This window comes from Somniosus microcephalus, chromosome 28 (genome assembly GCF_052327205.1).
Source record: "Somniosus microcephalus isolate GS21.2 chromosome 28, FLI_Smic_1.0, whole genome shotgun sequence".
NCBI classification, from domain to species: Eukaryota; Metazoa; Chordata; class Chondrichthyes; order Squaliformes; family Somniosidae; genus Somniosus; species Somniosus microcephalus.
Window position 1 is genome coordinate 11009521 of NC_141014.1, and position 18859 is coordinate 11028379.

General features: G+C 50.6%; 1 protein-coding gene and 3 non-coding genes across 4 annotated transcripts; all 4 read left to right on the plus strand.

Annotated features, from left to right (window-relative positions):
- The first annotated feature begins 269 nt into the window (after nt 1-269).
- rpsa (ribosomal protein SA) lies at nt 270-18567 on the plus strand. The gene is made up of 7 exons (XM_085969467.1): nt 270-368; nt 4038-4206; nt 9338-9456; nt 10065-10310; nt 12353-12481; nt 13806-14049; nt 18402-18567. The coding sequence occupies exons 2-7, from the start codon at nt 4074-4076 to the stop codon at nt 18491-18493; spliced, it is 963 nt and encodes a 320-aa protein (XP_085825593.1). The 5' UTR covers nt 270-368; nt 4038-4073; the 3' UTR covers nt 18494-18567.
- Nucleotides 5702-5856, plus strand: LOC147098784 (small nucleolar RNA SNORA62/SNORA6 family). Its single transcript, XR_015074132.1, has one exon. It is a non-coding gene; the product is annotated as a small nucleolar RNA SNORA62/SNORA6 family (small nucleolar RNA).
- On the plus strand, nt 9536-9695 carry LOC147098785 (small nucleolar RNA SNORA62/SNORA6 family). Its single transcript, XR_015074133.1, has one exon. It is a non-coding gene; the product is annotated as a small nucleolar RNA SNORA62/SNORA6 family (small nucleolar RNA).
- Nucleotides 11174-11323, plus strand: LOC147098786 (small nucleolar RNA SNORA62/SNORA6 family). The gene has a single exon (XR_015074134.1). It is a non-coding gene; the product is annotated as a small nucleolar RNA SNORA62/SNORA6 family (small nucleolar RNA).
- Nucleotides 18568-18859: the final 292 nt, after the last annotated feature.

Below are 18859 nucleotides of genomic sequence, written 5' to 3' on the forward strand. Positions count from 1 at the left end.
GTCAGACCCAGGCCCCAACCAGGCTCAGGCCCCAACCAGGCTCAGGCCCCAGTCAGACCCAGGCCCCAACCAGACCCCGGCCCCAGCCAGGCTCAGACCCCAGTCAGACCCAGGCCCCAACCAGGCTCAGGCCCCAGCCAGACCCCGGCCCCAGTCAGAGCCAGGCCTGCAGCTAATTGCCGGCCCTTGGCTGCCCCCTGCCGTCAGCCTGGGCCCACTGCAGACCCGAGGCCGTCGCGCATGGCAACCACCCCGGAAGTGAACGGCCAGCGAGCGGCCAGTTGATTGGCGGGGGCCGCCTATATATAGGCGTCACTTCCTGCCCGCGGCCTCTTTAGCTGCCGGACCTCCACACGGCGTTGTACCAAGTGAGTGAGAGAGCGCGGGGCGAGGGAATGAATGGAGCCCGCTGCAGAGGGCTTTAAAAAACAAACACGCCGGGGGGAAGCCTCTGTCTCCTCACAGTAACAGCGGCGGGGAGTGAACTAAATGGCGGGCTGGAAGTTGACGCGCTTCAGTCAGGCGGCGGGGTAGGCCTCAGGCTGTACGGCCGGGCTAGCCTTAAGCCGCCAAGGGGACGCTGCGGGTTTGCTGAAGGTGGCGGCGTTTAACGGCCACGGCCGTTTCCTATTTGCGGGGTCCCCGGCCGCCGGGTCGGGCTCTGAAAGCGGAGCCTGGCGCTAGGCCCCTGTCACGTGTTGGAGAGGGAGGAGGGTCACCGGATATGACGCCGCAGGGTCAGGATAGCAAAATACTGCGGATGTTGGAAATCCGAAATAACAACAGAAAATGCTGGAAAACCTCAGCAGGTCAGGCAACATCCGTGGAGAGAAATTTGAGTTGACGTTTCGGGTCGAACCCTTCTTCAAAACTGGAAAGAAAAGATGGATCGGAGGCAGGGCTGCGATCGGACAAAAGAATAAAAGAAACAAAAGTAGTAAAAAAGAGACAATAAAAGGTGTTAGAAGCTAGACGAGATGGTAATAGGCTGAGATTGGGTGTAAAGTGTACTGGCAGGGCAAGGGATAGTTGCCAGGTGTGAGAGTGACACAAAAGGAAAGGGGGGGGGGGGAAAGGAGTGGAAAAATTACAAGAAAAAATGAAATAGGGGCCGAGCTTATGATCTGAAATTGTTGAACTCGATATTGAGTCCGGAAGGCTGCAGAGTGCCTAATTGGAAGATGAGGTGCTGTTCCTCGAGTTTACGTTGAGCTTCCGTGGAACAATACAAGAGGCCAAGGACGGTGAGGTCCGAGTGGGAATGGAGCGGTGAATTAACCTTCCCCTGCAAGCGCAGGAGATGTAACACCTGCCCCTATACCTCCCCCCTTCCTGCTGTCCAGGGCCCCAAACACCCCTTCCAGGTGAAACAGCGATTTGCTTGTACTTCTCGCAATCTAGTATACTGTATTCGCTGCTCACGATGCGGTCTCCTCTACATTGGGGAGACCAAACGCATATTGGGTGACCGCTTTGCGGAACACCTCCGTTCATTCCTTAAGGGTGACCCCGAGCTTCCGGTCGCCTGTCTCCGGGACACTCGCTATAACAATGTGCCCGGGGCTCCGGGAAACTCAGTAACAATGTGCCCGGGGCTCCGGGACACTCAGTAACAATGTGCCCGGGGCTCCGGGACACTCAGTAACAATGTGCCCGGGGCTCCGGGACACTCAGTAACAATGTGCCCGGGGCTCCGGGACACTCAGTAACAATGTGCCCGGGGCTCCGGGACACTCGCTGTGACGATGTGCCCGGGGCTCCGGGACACTCGCTGTGACGATGTGCCCGGGGCTCCGGGACACTCATTAACAATGTGCCCGAGGCTCCGGGACACTCAGTAACAATGTGCCCGGGGCTCCGGGACACTCAGTAACAATGTGCCCGGGGCTCCGGGACACTCAGTAACAATGTGCCCGGGGCTCCGGGACACTCAGTAACAATGTGCCCGGGGCTCCGGGACACTCGCTGTAACAATGTGCCCGGGGCTCCGGGAAACTCAGTAACAATGTGCCCGGGGCTTCGGGACACTCAGTAACAATGTGCCCGGGGCTCCGGGACACTCAGTAACAATGTGCCCGGGGCTCCGGGACACTCAGTAACAATGTGCCCGGGGCTCCGGGACACTCGCTGTGACGATGTGCCCGGGGCTCCGGGACACTCGCTGTGACGATGTGCCCGGGGCTCCGGGACACTCAGTAACAATGTGCCCGAGGCTCCGGGACACTCAGTAACAATGTGCCCGGGGCTCTGGGACACTCGCTGTGACGATGTGCCCGGGGCTCCGGGACACTCAGTAACAATGTGCCCGGGGCTCCGGGACACTCAGTAACAATGTGCCCGAGGCTCCGGGTGCGGAGGCTCTGCTCTCAGCCGCTTGGCCTCGATAGAAGAATCATAGAATGGTTACAGCACAGCAGGAGGCCATTCGGCCCGTCGAGCCCGTGCCGGCTCTCTGCAAGAGCATTTCAGCTTGTCCCCTTTCCCTGCAATTTTATTTCCTTCAGGTACTTATCCAATTCCCTTTCCAAAGCTATGATTGAGTCTGCCTCCACCAGCCTTTCAGACGGTGCATTCCAGATCATAACCGCTCGCTGAGTTAAAGTTTTTCCTCATGTCGCCTTTGCTTCTTTTGCCAATCACCTTGAATCTGTGTCCTCTGGTTCTTGACCCTTCCGCCAATGGGAACAGTTTCTCGCTACTCTGTCCAGACCCCTCATGATTTTGAACACCTCTATCAAATCTCCTCAATCTTCTCTGCTCCAAGGAGAACAACCCCAGTTTCTCCAGTCTATCCACGTAGCTGAAGTCCCTCGTCCCTGGGATCAATCTCGTAAATCTTTTCTGCGCCCTCTCTAAGGCCTTCACATCCATCCTAAAGTGCGGTGCCCAGAACTGGACACAAGACTCCAGTTGAGGCCGAGCCAGTGTTTTATACCGGCTCATCATGACATCCTTGCCTTTGTACTCTGCCTCAACTGCCCATTTATTGCTTATCCCTAATTGAAAAAAGAAAATACTTGCATTTATATCACACTTTTTATTACTTCAAATTACTAACACAAAATGCTGGAAATACTCAGCCAGCATCTGTGGAGAGAGAAACTGTTAATGCTTCAGGCTGGTGACCTTTCGTCAGAACCCTTTCAGTACTTGGCTGTAAAAAGCTTTTGGGACGTCGTGAAAGGTGCTATAGAAATTCAAAAAGAAAAACTTGCATTTATTTAGCACCTTTCTCGACCACCGGACGTCCCAAAGTGCTTTACAGCCAATTAATTACTTCCAAGTGTAGTCACTGTTATAATGTAGGAAACGTGGCAGCTAATTTTGCGCACAGCAAGCTCCCACAAACAGCAATGTGATAATGACCAGATAATCTGTTTGTGATGTTGATTGAGGGATAAATATTGGCCAGGACACCGGGGAGAACTCCCCTGCTCTTCGAAATAGTGCCGTGGGATCTTTTACATCCACCGGAGAGAGCAGACGGGCCCTCGGTTTAACATCTCATCTGAAAGACGGCACCTTCGACAGTGCAGCACTCCCTCAGCACTGCACTGGAGTGTCGGCCTAGATTTTTATGCTGGAGTGGGACTTGAACCCACAACCTTCTGACTCCGAGGCAAGAGTGCTGTCCACTGAGCAACGGCTGACACACAATCCTCGATCACGTAGGACGAGGCTCCAGTGACTAAAATCACGTGCTGAAGCTAAGCAATAGCAATAATGCAAATAGTGGAACTCTTAAAAGTAGAAAATACTGGAAGTGTGTAACAAGCCTTTCAATAGCAAAAGGAAAAGACTTCCTGTCTTGGTAGCACCATTTGTCATCCACCTGAAATATCAGCCAATCTTTTCTCGGCAAAGATTTGTGTCTCCAGTATTTTGTGTTTATTTCCAAGGGCGAGTACTGTGACAATCTGCTCCAAGTTGGAGAGAGTGGTGAACTGTGTGTGTGTGTGTGTGTGTGTGTGTGTGTGTGTTCTGTGTTTGGGTCTGTTGGCTCTCTGTTTAATGTGTTGGGCTCTTTCTTCCCTCAGGTTGCCCGTCGTTGCTTTTAAAGGGAAACGTTCACAATGTCCGGAGGTCTCGATGTACTGCAGATGAAGGAAGAGGATGTCCTCAAATTCCTCGCTGCTGCTACCCACCTGGGCAGCACCAACCTGGACTTCCAGATGGAGCAATATGTCTACAAGAGGAAGAGCGACGGTAGGCACCGCACCGACTGAGTCAGAGGGGCAGGCTTAAACGTCACCTGGGCTGGGTCCTTGCCGTTATGTAGAGTTAGTGTCCAGTCCAATGCTGATGGGCCCAAAAAACCTCCACTCCAATCAGTTCCAGCCTGGTATTTTGGACAACCGCCCTGTTGGATGCATTTCCTGTAGCAGGTGGGAACTCATAAACCACTCCTGCTGTGGTTATTTGTGCTGAAGCTGGGCGATGTTGGTGCTGGGGAAAGGGACTCTTCTCATTTACAAGCACCTGGTGCTGGAATCCAGCTCTTCCTCAGCAATGTGCCTCACCGCCAGTCTCCGAGCGCCCCAGCTAGCTCACTGTGACACCCATAAACCTCTAACTCTCCTCCTTAAAACGTAGCTCTTTGTCCAAGCTTTTAGTCACCTGTCTTTAATAAAGCTCCTTCTTTGGCTCATCAGAACATAAGATATAGGAGCAGGAGTTGGCCCCTCGAGCCTGCTCCGCCATTCAATAAGATCGTGGCTGATCTCCGACCTCAACTCCACTTTCCCGCCCGATCCCCATATCCCTTGATTCCAAAAATCTATCGATCCCTGTTTTGAATATACTCAACGACTCAGCATCCACAGCCCTCTGGGGCAGAGAATTCCAAAGATTCACAACCCTCTGAGTGAAGAAATTCCTCCTCATCTCGGTCTGAAATGGCCGACCCCTTATCCGGAGACTAAGCCCCCCTAGTTCTAGACACTCCAGCCAGGGGAAACAACCTCTCAGTATCTACCCTGTCAATCCCCTTCAGAATCTTATGTTTCAATGAGATCACCTCTCATTCTTCTAAACTCCAGAGAGTTTAGACCTGGTGTCAGTTTTTGCCTGATTACGTTCCCGTGAAGTGCTGTCGGGCCTTTCCCTACATTAAAGGCGCTGTTATAAATGCAAGTACTTTTTCCATTTCCCACACCAGGCTTCAGATGCCGAGTTGTGCTGCAGGCCCTTGCAGCAAGCAGTACAGAGGAGACGTTATCCTGTGGGTCTGAGCTGGATTTAAATCGAGACCCATTGCATCAGTTAGTTTCCCCAACCAATTCCTTTGGTTAATTAACGCATGTATAGTCTTAAATTAAAAGGTTATACATTCTTGTGATGAGGATGTTAGTCGAGAGTTTGCTGTGTATTGGCATGTCTCAAGGGGTGACCTGTCTCCAGGGAACAACATGCTGGTGAGGTCTTTAAGCGAGTGAATTATCAGCATAGTACTGTGAAGCGCCTGCACTATACACCACCAATCTACGCAAGAGAGCGAGAATGCAGAACTGTACTGTTAAATCAGGCTGTAGACACCATGTTATGCCATTGCTCTAGTGAGGTCGCATGCACCGGTCCCAAGGGGGAGAGTCAAGCCCCGGAGGCAGTGCTGAGGAGGGCCGAGAGACTGATGTGTAGTGTTGGGGAATTGCCGGGAAACGTGGTGTCTTCAGCCTCCGAAAGGAGATGGGATGATTTTTTTGTTGCACATTCTTAAAACTTGGTGCTGAGGTCAGTTCCTGGCTGGTGAACTCGAGTGTCGGAGATGTGCTACAGTAAATCTGCCAGGTATTTCGCTAACACCACGAGAGTCTCTGACTTGATGAGTGGGGTTTGATAGTAATTCCTGCTACAAAGGCCTGTAATGTGCAGTGTGTTGTGCCGGTGGTAAGTGTAGGGATTTCTGTGTGGAGCGCAGCTTGATTTGGGCTATGAAGGGGCGAGCTGCTGAGCTTTGAATCCTTTTCATGATGTGGTTGGGGTTTGAGAAGTTTGGCTGTCAACAGTGGACCAATGTAAAGAATTCTGACACCAATGCCCCTCCGGAACCACCTTCCCCTTCACTTTCCTCTGACCCCTTCTTCCAATCTCACCCCCTGCTGTGTTTTCACTTTCCCCTCTGACCTTCCCCGAACGATCAGTCCTCAGCAAAGGCCTGAGCGTCATCCCCTTACGCCCCCATCTCAGTGAATTTCGAGCTTGGCACGATGCTGGGCTCTTTTTCCGTCGCCTTCGTCTCCGTGCCCACTTCTTTGGCCAGGAGTCTTCCCCCCGCACAGCTGACCCTTTCTCCTGCTTTCAGAATTCCCGTTCTACCTGGACCCCTCCCTCTGGCCTCTTACCCTCTCTAGATCTTTTCATTGCTAACTGCTGACGTGACATCGGCCGTCTCCATTGCTCTGCTCCCCTCTCACTCCAACCTACCTCCCTCTGAACTTGCAGCACTCCGTTCTCTCTGATCCAACCCTAACATCATTAAACCTGATAAGGGTGGTGCTGTTGTTGTTTGGTGAACCGACCTCTACCGTGCGGAAGCTGAATGCCAACTCTCTGACACCTCCTCCTACCTCTGCCTGGATCATGACCCCACTAGCAAACATCACGCCATTGTTTCCAAGACTGTCACTGACCTCATCTCCTCTGGAGATCTTCCCCCCCGTGGCCACCAACCCCATAGTCCCCCAACCCCGCACAGCCCGCTTCTACCTCCTTCCCAAGATCCACAAACAGGACTGCCCTGGTAGACCCATCGTTTCAGCCTGTTCTTGCCCCACGGAACTTACCTCTTCCTATCTCGACTCTTATTTTTCTCCCGTTGTCCAGTCTCTTCCCACCTACATTCGCGACTCTTCTGACGCCCTCTGTCACTTTAACTTTCCAGTTTCCTGGCCCCAACCGCCTCCTTTTCACTGGACGTCCAATCCCTCTACACCTCCATCCCCCACCAGGATGGCCTGAGGGCGCTCCGCTTCTTCCTTGAACAGAGGCCCGACCAGTCCCCATCCACCACCACCCTTCTCCACCTGGCTGAACTTGTTCTCACATTGAACAACTTCTCCTCTGACTCCATTCACTTCCTCCAAATTAAAGGTGTTGCTATGGGAACCAGCATGTGCCCTAGCTATGCCTGCCTTTTCATGGGATATGTGGAACATTCTTTGTTCCAGTCCTACTCAGGTCCCCTCTATCACCTCTTTTTCCGGTATAACAATGACTGACTATCGGTGCCGTTTCCTGCTCGCGCCCTGAACTAGATGAGATCATTCACTTTACTTCCAATTTCCACCCTTCCCTCAACTTCATATGGTCCATCTCCGACTCTTCCCTTCCCTTCCTCGACTTCTCCGCCTCCATCTCTGGGGATAGGTTATTGACAAACATTCGCTATAAGCCCACTGACTCCCACCCCGCCTCCTGTAAGGACTCTATTCCATTCTCTCAGTTTTTCCGTCTCCGCCGCGTCTGTTCTGACGATGCCACCTTCCATACCAGTGCTTCCGACATGTCTTCCTTTTTCCTCAATCGAGGATTCCCCTCTACTGCGGTTGACACGGCCCTCGACCATGTCTGTTCTATTTCCCGCACTTCTGCTCTCACCCCTTCCCCTCCCTCCCAGAACCACGATAGGGTTCCCCTTGTCCTCGCCTTTCACCCCACCAGTCTCCACATTCAACGGATCATCTTTCGCCACCACCAAACACATCTTCTCCTCACCTCCCCTTTCAGCATTCCGAAGGGACCACTCCCTCTGTGACACCCTGGTCCACTCCTCAATCACCCCTAACAGCCCTTCCCACAGCACCTTCCCATGCAAGCGCAGGAGATGCGACACATGCCCTTTTACCTTCCCCCTTCCCACTGTCCAGGGCCCCAAACACCCCTTCCAGGTGAAACAGCGATTTACTTGTACTTCTTGCAATCTAGTATACTGTATTCGCTGGTCACGATGCGGTCTCCTCTACATTGGGGAGACCAAATGCAGATTGGGCGACCGCTTTGCGGAACACCTCCGTTCAGTCTGTAAGGGTGACCCTGAGCTTCCGGTCGCCTGTCACTTTAATTCACCGCTTCACTCCCACTCTGATCTCTCTGTCCTCGGCCTATTACATTGTTCCAGTGAAGCTCAGCGTAAGCTCGAGGAACAGCACCTCATCTTTCGATTAGGCACTTTACAGTCTGCCGGGCTCAACATTGAGTTCAACAATTTCAAACTATAACCCCTGCCCCCATTTTTCATGCTGTATGATTTTGCCATTCCCATTTGCAACATTTTCTCTTTCCTGCCTCTTACATAAGCCCAGTGTGTTCCTCCTTCCCCCTCCCCACCCCCGGTCTCGGCACCTGCTTAATATCTGTTCCATCTCCAGCCTTTTCCAGTTCTGATGAAGGGTCCCAGACCTGAAACGTTAACTCTGTTTCTCTCTCCACAGATGCTGCCTGGCCTGCTGAGTATTTCCAGCATTTTCTGTTGTTATTTCAGATTTCCAGCATCCGCAGTATTTTGCTAGTGAAAAGAGTTATCTTCTGCACTGTTCCGTACGAGAAGGGAAAAATAGCATATTACATTCTCGGGGTGTCCCACAGTACTTCAGAACCAATGAATCACTTCTGAAATACAGCCACTGCTCTGTTGAGGCAACACTGCACCTTTAGTCCCTGTGGAAAGTCCACTTGAGGCTTTATGGATCTCCCTCCCTAAACCCCTCTACTTCCATTTTAACTCGCTCCTTAAAATCTCTGACCACCTGTCCTACTATCTCCTTATGTGGCTCGGTGTCAAATTTTGTTTTGATCATCCCTCCTGCGAAGCCCCTTGGGATGTTTTATAATGTTAAAGGCACTATATAAATACAAGTTGTTCATAGGGTGTCTAACCTTTCCACAGAATCTTACACACAGGGAGCTCTCCAATTAATTCCACCCCCATGTTCTTTCCCCATAGCCCCGCACATTTTTCCTTTTTGTGTATACATTCAGGCCCCTTTTGAAAGTTACCGCTGAATCTGCTTCCACTGCCCTTTCAGGCAGCGCATTCCAGATCATCATAACTCACTGCAGTCTTCGTGGACTGCATGACCAAACGAATGCTGGTTAAAATTGGCTGGGGTTTACTGATTTGCTCTCCAGTGATTCCTGCTGGAAGGTGCACTTGGGAGGACTCGATCGGGCTGCGCTGTGGTGATAAAGTCATGCAGTATCTTGCTGACACTGTCTCGGCTTGCACACGGAGTGGCCGCTTGAGTGGGGTCGAGGAGGACTGAATCAGCAGGCTAAGGGAAGGAGGGGATTGGACTGTGCCGTGGGGAATCCTGGGCTTAATTTGATGCTTTGTGAACAGGTATTTATATCATCAACCTGAAGAAGACGTGGGAGAAACTGCTTCTCGCTGCCCGTGCCATTGTCTCCATTGAGAACCCGGCTGACGTTTGCGTCATCTCCTCCAGACCGTTTGGGCAGGTGCGTGCGCAAGGAACGATGTTCGAGCTGCGTTCTGTATTCTGTCAGCTGCTGTTATAATTGAGCCATGTCTTCTAAAACTGCACATTATTAAAGCTTGGGAGCTAGGACCAGTATCTGGCCAGTGACCTCTCGAGTGTCGGAAATGTGCTACAGTAAATCTGGCAGGTTTTTCGCTAACACCACAAGGGTCCATGTGACTCGATGAGTGGGGTTTGATGGTAATCCTTGCCACAATTTATCTCCATACACTAGACCCAGGTTGAATTAGTGATGATACATCAGTGTTACTGTATAGTACTGCTTAACTTTTGGATAACTGGGAATTTTTGAAAGCTGATGGCATTAAAGGGAGATTAATACTGGTGGGGGTGGGGGGGGGGTTGCCTGATGTGAGATTTGCCATGTTTTAAAATTCCTGCAGAGGTTTGTTGAACATTGAACCCATGTCTGTATGTTGTCTGCTCTGGGATTCTCATTCTGGTGGTGTTCGGCTCTAGCAGAGCTGCAGCTGGAGGCTTGTGGCCGGGTGAGCTTGCGCAGCAGAAGCGGCGTTACTAACGGGTTCTTTCAGCGTTTGTTTACGGTGACCGATTCTCCTCCCTCAGCGTGCGGTCCTGAAGTTTGCTTCCGCCACCGGCGCCACCCCCATCGCCGGAAGGTTCACCCCTGGTACATTCACCAATCAGATCCAGGCTGCCTTCAGGGAGCCCCGCCTGCTAGTGGTGACGGACCCTCGCCAGGACCATCAGCCCTTAACCGAAGCGTCGTACGTCAACATCCCCACCATCGCCATGTGCAACACCGACTCACCTCTGCGCTATGTGGATATCGCAGTCCCGTGCAACAACAAGGTACTGTCAATTCATCTGTTAATTATTGCCATTTTAACTTCATTCTGCAGCAAGGATCAGTACGTCATCTGGTTTCCTTAGTGTCGACTCAGAAGGTTGTGGGTTCATGTCCCACTCCAGAGACTTGAATGCAAGATTTGAGGCTGACACTCCTGCGCATTTTTGAAGTGTAGTCACTGTTGTAATGCCGGAAACGTGGCAGCCAATTTGCACACAGCAAGCTCCCACAAACAGAAATGTGATAATGACCAAATAATCTGTTTGTGATGTTTGTTGCGATAAATATTGGCCAGGACACCGGGGATAACTCCCCTGCTCCTCTTCGAAATAGTGCCGTGAGCTCTTTCATATCGACCTGAGAGCAGACAGTGCCTCAGTTTAACGTCTCATCCGAAAGACAGCACCTCCAACAGTGCAGTAAGAGCAAAGTTAAACCGGAAGAGGAGAGTGTGTGTGTGCTGGAGGACTGGAGAGTGGGCAGTGTAATATCTCTTCAAAAGGGACCCAGGTAATTGCAGGGCACTTAGTTTAACATCTAGTTGGGAACATTAATGATGAAATTACTAAATATCTAAATGAAAATATAATTGGAAGCAGCCAACACTGGTTTCAGAAAGGCAGATAGTGCCTGACACTGATATGCTGTGAGGAGGTGACATGTGGTAGATGGGAAGTGCAGTGGTAAGGAGATAGATGTGGATGGGAAGTGTAGCGGTTCGGAGACGGATGCAGTGGATGTGGTGTATATGGACTTTCAGAAAGGCTTTGACAAGGTGCTACACAGACTATTAAAGGGTATGGAATTAGGGGTTTAAAGATTGGATTAAAGCCCAGTTTCTCAGTAGTGTAGCTGTGTTATACAAAGTGCACATCGTTAGAACTTGGAGCTGAGGCCAGCCTGGCCGATGAACTCCGAGTGTAGGAAATGTGCTACATTATCAGGCAGGAATCTCTAATGCTGCTCGAGTCTCTGGCTCCGTGAGTGAGGTTTGGTAGTTATCCCTGCGACATTACTCAACAGGTACAGGTTCAGTAGCAGGCAGTTGACACCGATCTCTGGCTATTGAGGCTGCTCTGATCTGGTAAAATAAATAGAGGTCATAATTTGTAGACGAATTGTTTTAAACGGGGTATTTCAAACTAAACTCTTTAAATTATAGTAGATAATGACATGCACCTTTTTAGATGAGTCACTAAACATTAATTTCAATGCAAATTCTACTGGAGGCAGGGGTTGGGGGAAGGAGAGTGGGGTGCTAAGCAGGGCTCTATGTTACAACAGTGATTATACTTCAAAGGTGCTTCATTGGGTGTGAAGCACTTTGGGACGTCCTGAGGTCATAAAAGGCGCTATAGAAATGCAAGTTCTTTCTTTGTAATGCGAGGGTCCAGATCAATGTTCCCTCTAATTCTTCGAGTGCGCGGCCCCTTTAACGGGCTGGGCGGCCCTTTCAAATCTCTGCGCATGCGCGGTTTTTCCATTTAAAAGCCGGTGAGCGGCCTGCGTCGGACCTCCAGACCGCTGCGTGGCTTAATAGGAACATTGGTCCAGGAGTGGCCTGCTGCTGCCCACGATCTAGGTTCACATGAATGGCTAGTGGGTGGGTGGGGACAGTTCTCCACCCATGAGTTGCTGCCTTCGGGAGAGGAAGGGGGGGGGGGGGAATGATGGACCGTGTTTATAAAAAAAAAAAAAACACTTGATATTCTGCCTTGTGGTACCAGCCAACCAACGAGATGGCCATGTCAGACTCTCTCATAGCTAGCAGGGGATTGAATGGTGACGGGAGTTGTGCTTCGCTTTGTGTTGTGTATTAAGGGGTGTGATATGGCGGGTTAATATGGTTAAAGAGACGCAGTAAAATCCACCACATACTATGTGCAGGGTTTTGTAACCTTGTTTCTTTTGCAATGCAGTTCAGGAGAACCTAGAATTGATCTCGAGTGCTGTTGAGGATTTCACTCTTTCGATGCAGGTGTCGGAGGCAGGACAGGAGCTGATGGGCGCATTTCTCCTAACTCTTTGTTGCCTTGTATGTTAGGGTGCGCACTCCATTGGTCTGATGTGGTGGATGCTTGCCCGTGAGGTCCTGCGTATGCGCGGTACCATTAGCCGCGAACATCCGTGGGAAGTGATGCCCGATCTGTACTTCTACAGGGATCCCGACGAGGTGAGTTTGACTTTCTATTGGCGGGTCACTTTGTGCCAACGGTTCCAGGAAACTGTCCAACATTCCTTCCTTTGTTTTGATTTTCCCGCCTCAAATTTGAGGCTTGCTACCTTGCTGGAATCCTTCCATTTGGAGAGTCAGATTTGGTTGTGCGTGCCTCTTTCAGCACCGTGCGTCGAGACCACTAGCCACCCGTGTGAATGTCTTCCTCTGCTCATGGTGTGCCGTGACACTGTAAACCACTGAGTTCACTACCGACCAGAGGAAGTCTCCCCACGACGTATGCTGGTTCTGGACTGTTCGACGCGGTGTGCCAGTGTCGCTTCACTCACTGAGTGTCAGCATTCAGTGACTGGAGGGAACTGTACCCACTCTAGGACCATCAAATAAATAAAAAGATAAGTTTGAATTTGTCCCAGCTCACCTAGAAAACCCAACGTTCCTTCCCTCAATTTATTTGAAAGCAAGGAAAACTATCCTGCAAATTTTAATTGAAGTTGAAATTCAGGCATCGTAAGTGCAGTGCTTCTGGACTGTTAATCTGTTGGTGTCACTATCCCAGAAGACTCAGGTCTGCTGTATAAACAGTATATAGGAAACTTTTTTTTATCCGGGACCGGCGTGGTGCCGGTTTATCAAGAAGTCCGGATTACAGAGAGGTATAGTAAAAGGTACGAGAGCCCCGTACACAGCCACAGATCCAGGCATCCCTGTTGCATAGCAACAGGTGCAGGAACCCCGGTTACACGGCCACAGATCCAGGAACGGCCACTAATATGAAGTAAAACTTACCTGAACCTACTCCTGAATTTTGCCGGTTAACAGAGATTTCCGGTTATTTGGGTGCCGGTAAATCGAGAGTTTCCTGTACACAGTGTCGCCTTCTACAAGCTCGGGCTTCTGTTCACTTGTGAACCGGTCCAGCTCATTCTCTTAATGTTCTGCGTCTGACTTGAGAGACGAGCTTGTGTTGGTTAGATTCCTTCCTGCTGCTGCGGGCTCGGCGAATCCCCACCGTTTTAACATCACTGCCGTAAGGTGCACTGGCTGAGGGGCCTGCGCGTGCTCCCTGCTCCTCTCGCAGTGATGGATGCTGCAAGTCTGTGGCGTTAATCCCATAGGCTTCATTGCTGAAAGGTGCTTGTCTCTCTGCTGGGAGTGTTTGGTCAGCTCTGGGTTTACCCATCTCCAGCTGGCAGTCAGCTGGGTACCAGAGGGGCGAATGCCCTTCTCGGCTGATTTGCCTTTCTGTTGGATTGTTGATGGACTGTTGCTTAAATACCTGCTTGTCTTATTACTTTATTTTTGGCCCATCCTATCGTAGATCGAGAAGGAGGAGCAAGCTGCGGCCGAGAAGGCTGCTGGCAAGGAGGAGTACCAGGGAGAATGGACCGCTCCCGTCGCAGAGTTTGTCCAGCCTGAGGTTACAGACTGGTCTGAAGGGGTACAGGTCCCGTCTGTGCCCATCCAGCAGTTTGCGGCTGCAACCGGTAAAAATCTGGCGGAGACGCTGGAGGCAGCGAATCCCTACGCCAAGCCCGCAACATTCACCGCCGAACCAGCCACAAGTGAGTCCTTGGATCAGCAACGTTTTCCCAATGATTGTGGTTAGACTTGGGAGGTTGGGTGTGGGGGGTGAAGGAAGAGTGACCTTTAAAGAGCTTTAGTTTTTCTAAACCCCTCCCCCCATGGTTAACGCTTCCTTCTGTTCCTTCTGGCGGACGGTTCCACAGGCTGTTCAACATTCATGAGTTTTCCAAGCCCCCTCCTTCACTTCCCTGATGTCTGCTCGTGCCCTGGGATCGCGATAACGGAGTAACTGGGGGTGGGGAGGCCGAAGATGATTGGAACCCCAGCCTTGGGGTGTGGGGGCGGTGGCAGAACCCGGCCAGGATGAGATATCTGGTCCCAGCACAGACCCGAGGACAGTGGGCTTTGTGTGGCTCGGTTCCACCTCAAGTGCTGTGCCTACCAGTTAAGGTGCTGCATTGGGGCTTTTCCAAGTTTAATCCCAGACTCTGCTAGCCCACTATAGCCCAGGACAGACTCTGCTAGCCCACTATAGCCCAGGACAGGGGATATACGAGAATGGATTAGGAAAAAAAGGAGGGCTTTTGGCAGATACAAAAGGCTAAAGACGGAGGAAGCACTAGAGGAGTACAAAAAGTGCAGGGGGATACTTAAAAAAGAAATTAGGAGATCAAGGAGGGGCCATGAAATAACACTGGCGAGCAAAATAAAGGAAAATCCTAAGATGTTTTATAAGTATATTAAGGGTAAGAGGATAACTAGGGAAAAAATAGGGCCCATTAGGGACAAAAGTGGCAATCTGTGTGTGGAGCCGGAAGATGTAGGAGGGGTGCTAAATGAATTTTTTGCATCTGTTTTCACTATGGAGGAGGACGATGTAGACATAGAAATAGGGCGGGGGGACTGTGATATGCTCGAACATATTAACATCGAGAGGGAGGAGGTATTGGCGGTTTTAGCAGGCCTAAAAATGGATAAATCCCCAGGCCCGGATGAAATGTATCCCAGGCTGCTGTGTGAGGCAAAGGAAGAGATTGCGGGGGCTCTAACACATATATTCAGGACCTCTCTGGCCACAGGGGATGTGCCAGAGGACTGGAGAACCGCTAATGTAGTACCATTATTCAAGAAGGGAAGTAGGGAAAAACCGGGGAACTACAGGCCAGTGAGCCTAACATCAGTGGTAGGAAAATTATTGGAAAAAATTCTGAGGGACAAAATTAGTCTCCGCTTGGAGAGACAAGGATTAATCAGGGATAGTCAACATGGCTTTGTCAAGGGAAGATCATGTCTGACTAATTTGATTGAATTTTTTGAGGGGGTGACTAGGTGTGTGGATGAGGGTAACGCAGTGGATGTGGTATACATGGATTTCAGTAAGGCCTTCGATAAAGTCCCGCACAGGAGACTGGTCAAGAAGGTAAGAGCCCATGGAATCCAGGGTGCCTTGGCACATTGGATACAAAACTGGCTTAGTGGCAGAAGGCAGAGGGTGATGGTCGAAGGTTGTTTTTGTGACTGGAAGCCTGTGGCCAGTGGGGTGCCACAGGGATCGGTGCTGGGTCCCTTGCTGTTTGTGGTCTACATTAATGACTTGGATATGAATGTAAAAGGTATGATCAGTAAGTTCGCGGATGATACAAAAATTGGTAGGGTGGTAAATAGCGAGGAGGGTAGCCTCAGTCTGCAGGACGATATAGATGGGTTGGTCAGATGGGCGGCACAGTGGCAAATGGAATTTAACCTGGAAAAGTGCGAGGTGATGCACTTTGGGGGGACTAACAAGGCAAGGGAATACACAATGAATGGTAAGACCCTAGGCAAGACGGAGGGGCAGAGGGATCTGGGTGTGCAAGTACACAGATCCCTGAAGGCGGCGGAACAGGTGGATAAGGTGGTAAAAAAGGCATATGGGATACTTGCCTTCATTAGCCGAGGCATAGAATATAAGAGCAAGGAGGTTATGATGGAGCTGTATAAAACACTGGTTAGGCCACAGCTGGAATACTGTGTGCAGTTCTGGTCGCCACACTACAGGAAGGATGTGATCGCTTTGGAGAGGGTGCAGAGGAGATTCACCAGGATGTTACCAGGGCTGGAGCGCTTCAGCTATGAAGAAAGACTGGGCAGATTGGGTTTGTTTTCCTTGGGGCTGAGGGGGGATGTGATTGAGGTGTACAAAATTATGAGGGGCATAGATAGGATGGATACTGAGGAGCTTTTTCCCTTAGTAGAAGGGTCAATAACTAGGGGGCATAGATTCAAGGTAAAGGGCGGGAGGTTTAGAGGGGATTTGAGAAAGAACTTTTTCACCCAGAGGGTGGTTGGAGTCTGGAACTCACTGCCTGAAAGGGTTGTGGAGGCAGGAACCCTCACAACATTTAAGAAGCATTTGGATGAGCACTTGAAATGCCATAACATACAAGGCTACGGACCAAATGCTGGAATATGGGATTAGATTAGACAGGGCTTGATGGCCGGCATGGACACGATGGGCCGAAGGGCCTCTATCCGTGCTGTATGACTCTATGACAGACTCTGCTAGCCCACTATAGCCCAGGACAGACTCTGCTAGCCAACTTATAGCCCAGGACAGACTCTGCTAGCCCACTATAGCCCAGGACAGACTCTGCTAGCCCACTATAGCCCAGGACAGACTCTGCTAGCCCACTATAGCCCAGGACAGACTCTGCTAGCCCACTTATAGCCCAGGACAGACTCTGCTAGCCCACTTATAGCCCAGGACAGACTCCGCTAGGCCACTAAAGCCCAGGACAGACTCCGCTAGGCCACTATAGCCCAGGCCAGACTCTGCTAGCCCACTATAGCCCAGGCCAGACTCTGCTAGCCCACTATAGCCCAGGCCAGACTCTGCTAGCCCACTATAGCCCAGGCCAGACTCTGCTAGCCCACTATAGCCCAGGCCAGACTCTGCTAGCCCACTATAGCCCAGGCCAGACTCTGCTAGCCCACTATAGCCCAGGCCAGACTCTGCTAGCCCACTATAGCCCAGGCCAGACTCTGCTAGCCCACTATAGCCCAGGCCAGACTCTGCTAGCCCACTATAGCCCAGGCCAGACTCTGCTAGCCCACTATAGCCCAGGCCAGACTCTGCTAGCCCACAATAGCTCAGGACAGACTCCGCTAGCCCACTATAGCCCAGGCCAGACTCTGCTAGCCCACTATAGCCCAGGCCAGACTCTGCTAGCCCACAATAGCTCAGGACAGACTCCGCTAGCCCACTATAGCCCAGGCCAGACTCTGCTAGCCCACTATAGCCCAGGCCAGACTCCGCTAGCCCACTGTAGCCCAGGCCAGACTCCGCTAGCCCTCTATAATCACTACTCATTGCAAAATTTTGTGTAAATATTACTTCCTCTACTTCCATTCCACCATTAGGTGGTCTGTGGTATACCCCATTAGCAATGGTCGATCCCTTTATCTCAACGATATGGATTCTGTTTCTATCAATGGTAATTATGTCCCCTTTTTCTACTGCCATTGTCATCTCTAATTAATACAGCCTTCCTCCTTGCCTATGCTTTCTAAATACATTATGTCCTACAATATTTAACTGCCAATCTGTTCTTAATGCTGCCATGTTTGTTTTCCCTACTACATCTGGCACCTCTCTGAATTATTGCCTACAGTTCCCACGTTTGGTTTTGGATGCTGTGTACATTGCTGTACAAGCAATGCTGTCGTTTTATACTTGTGTTCAATAACCGTATGTGGTTCCTTGACTTATCCTTATGCCTTACCCTGACCTTTACTCTCATCTCCCATTTCTTTTTATCTTCAGGCTTACGTTATTTTCACCAGCTCCCTCCCCCCTGACTTGAGATGCTGTATGGTGCAATATAACTGCAATTCTCATTGTATGCTCGACTAATGAGAGGCGTATTGTGAAGCCTCTTTTTTTTTAACCAAATTGAAACGGGCTGGAAACAGCAATTTGGATAGACTTCTGAAGGGGTTTGTGTGGTTCAGTTTCACGGTGTGCAGCGTCCTGGTTTGTTGAAGGATCTGGGGCAGTCTGTTCACAGCCCTGGACCCAGTCACTGCTTGTACTTAATGTAGAAGAAATGTTCTTATGGAGGGGAAAGTGTCAACTAACTGCAACTTGGCACCCTCATGGAGGCTGGAGGAGGGAAACGCCACTGTTAATTTTTAAGTGCTTGTGGAATGTTTACTTGTGGACTTCCGGTTCTGAATCGTGTCCGTGATAAACCCGTGCGAAGGTGGTTTGTGTTGGAGTGTTTGACTCATCATTTGATTGCAGTTAGCACCACTGGGTCCGGTGTTGGCCGTCTCTCCTTCATCACTGTGAGGATCTCCTGGGTGCAAGAATTCTCTTAATGCCTTTCCCTCTCTTTGTTTCTTTGAACAGAGGACTGGAGTGCCCAGCCTGCCACTGAAGACTGGTCTGCCCCCACTGCGCAGGCTCCAGAATGGGGTGGTGCTGCTGCTGACTGGTCTTAAGACCGGGAAATGGACCTGTCCCATCTGCATTTGGCAGAACAGCAGGAAATAAAAGCTACTTGTTTTTAAATGTCCTTTTTTGGTTTAATGTCTGAAAAAGGTTTTGCACGCATTGTTGGGGAACAGCCTTGCAGTCTGCTGTCTAAGGTAGAACTGATTGATTCCATCTTTAATCAAAGCTTTACTGCAGCGTATTATTTAATCAGTACTGGGGTCAGGCACACGAGAAATGAGGGAGCGCACTGAATTAATTTGAAGTTCTTTTCCTTGATCACAATGCTGGAGGAGGCGCGATTGCAGCTCTCTGTTCCAGTTGGTTTTACTCTTGTGGAGAAGATGTTGAGGTCGCTCAGTTCTCCCGGGCAC

Coding starts and splice junctions, on each gene's coding strand:
- rpsa (XM_085969467.1), top strand. CDS start 4,074: ATGTCCGGAGGTCTCGATGTACTGCAGATGAAGGAAGAGGATGTCCTC. Junction 4,207..9,337: donor CTACAAGAGGAAGAGCGACG/GTAGGCACCGCA, acceptor CTTTGTGAACAG/GTATTTATATCATCAACCTG. Junction 12,482..13,805: donor TCTACAGGGATCCCGACGAG/GTGAGTTTGACT, acceptor ATCCTATCGTAG/ATCGAGAAGGAGGAGCAAGC.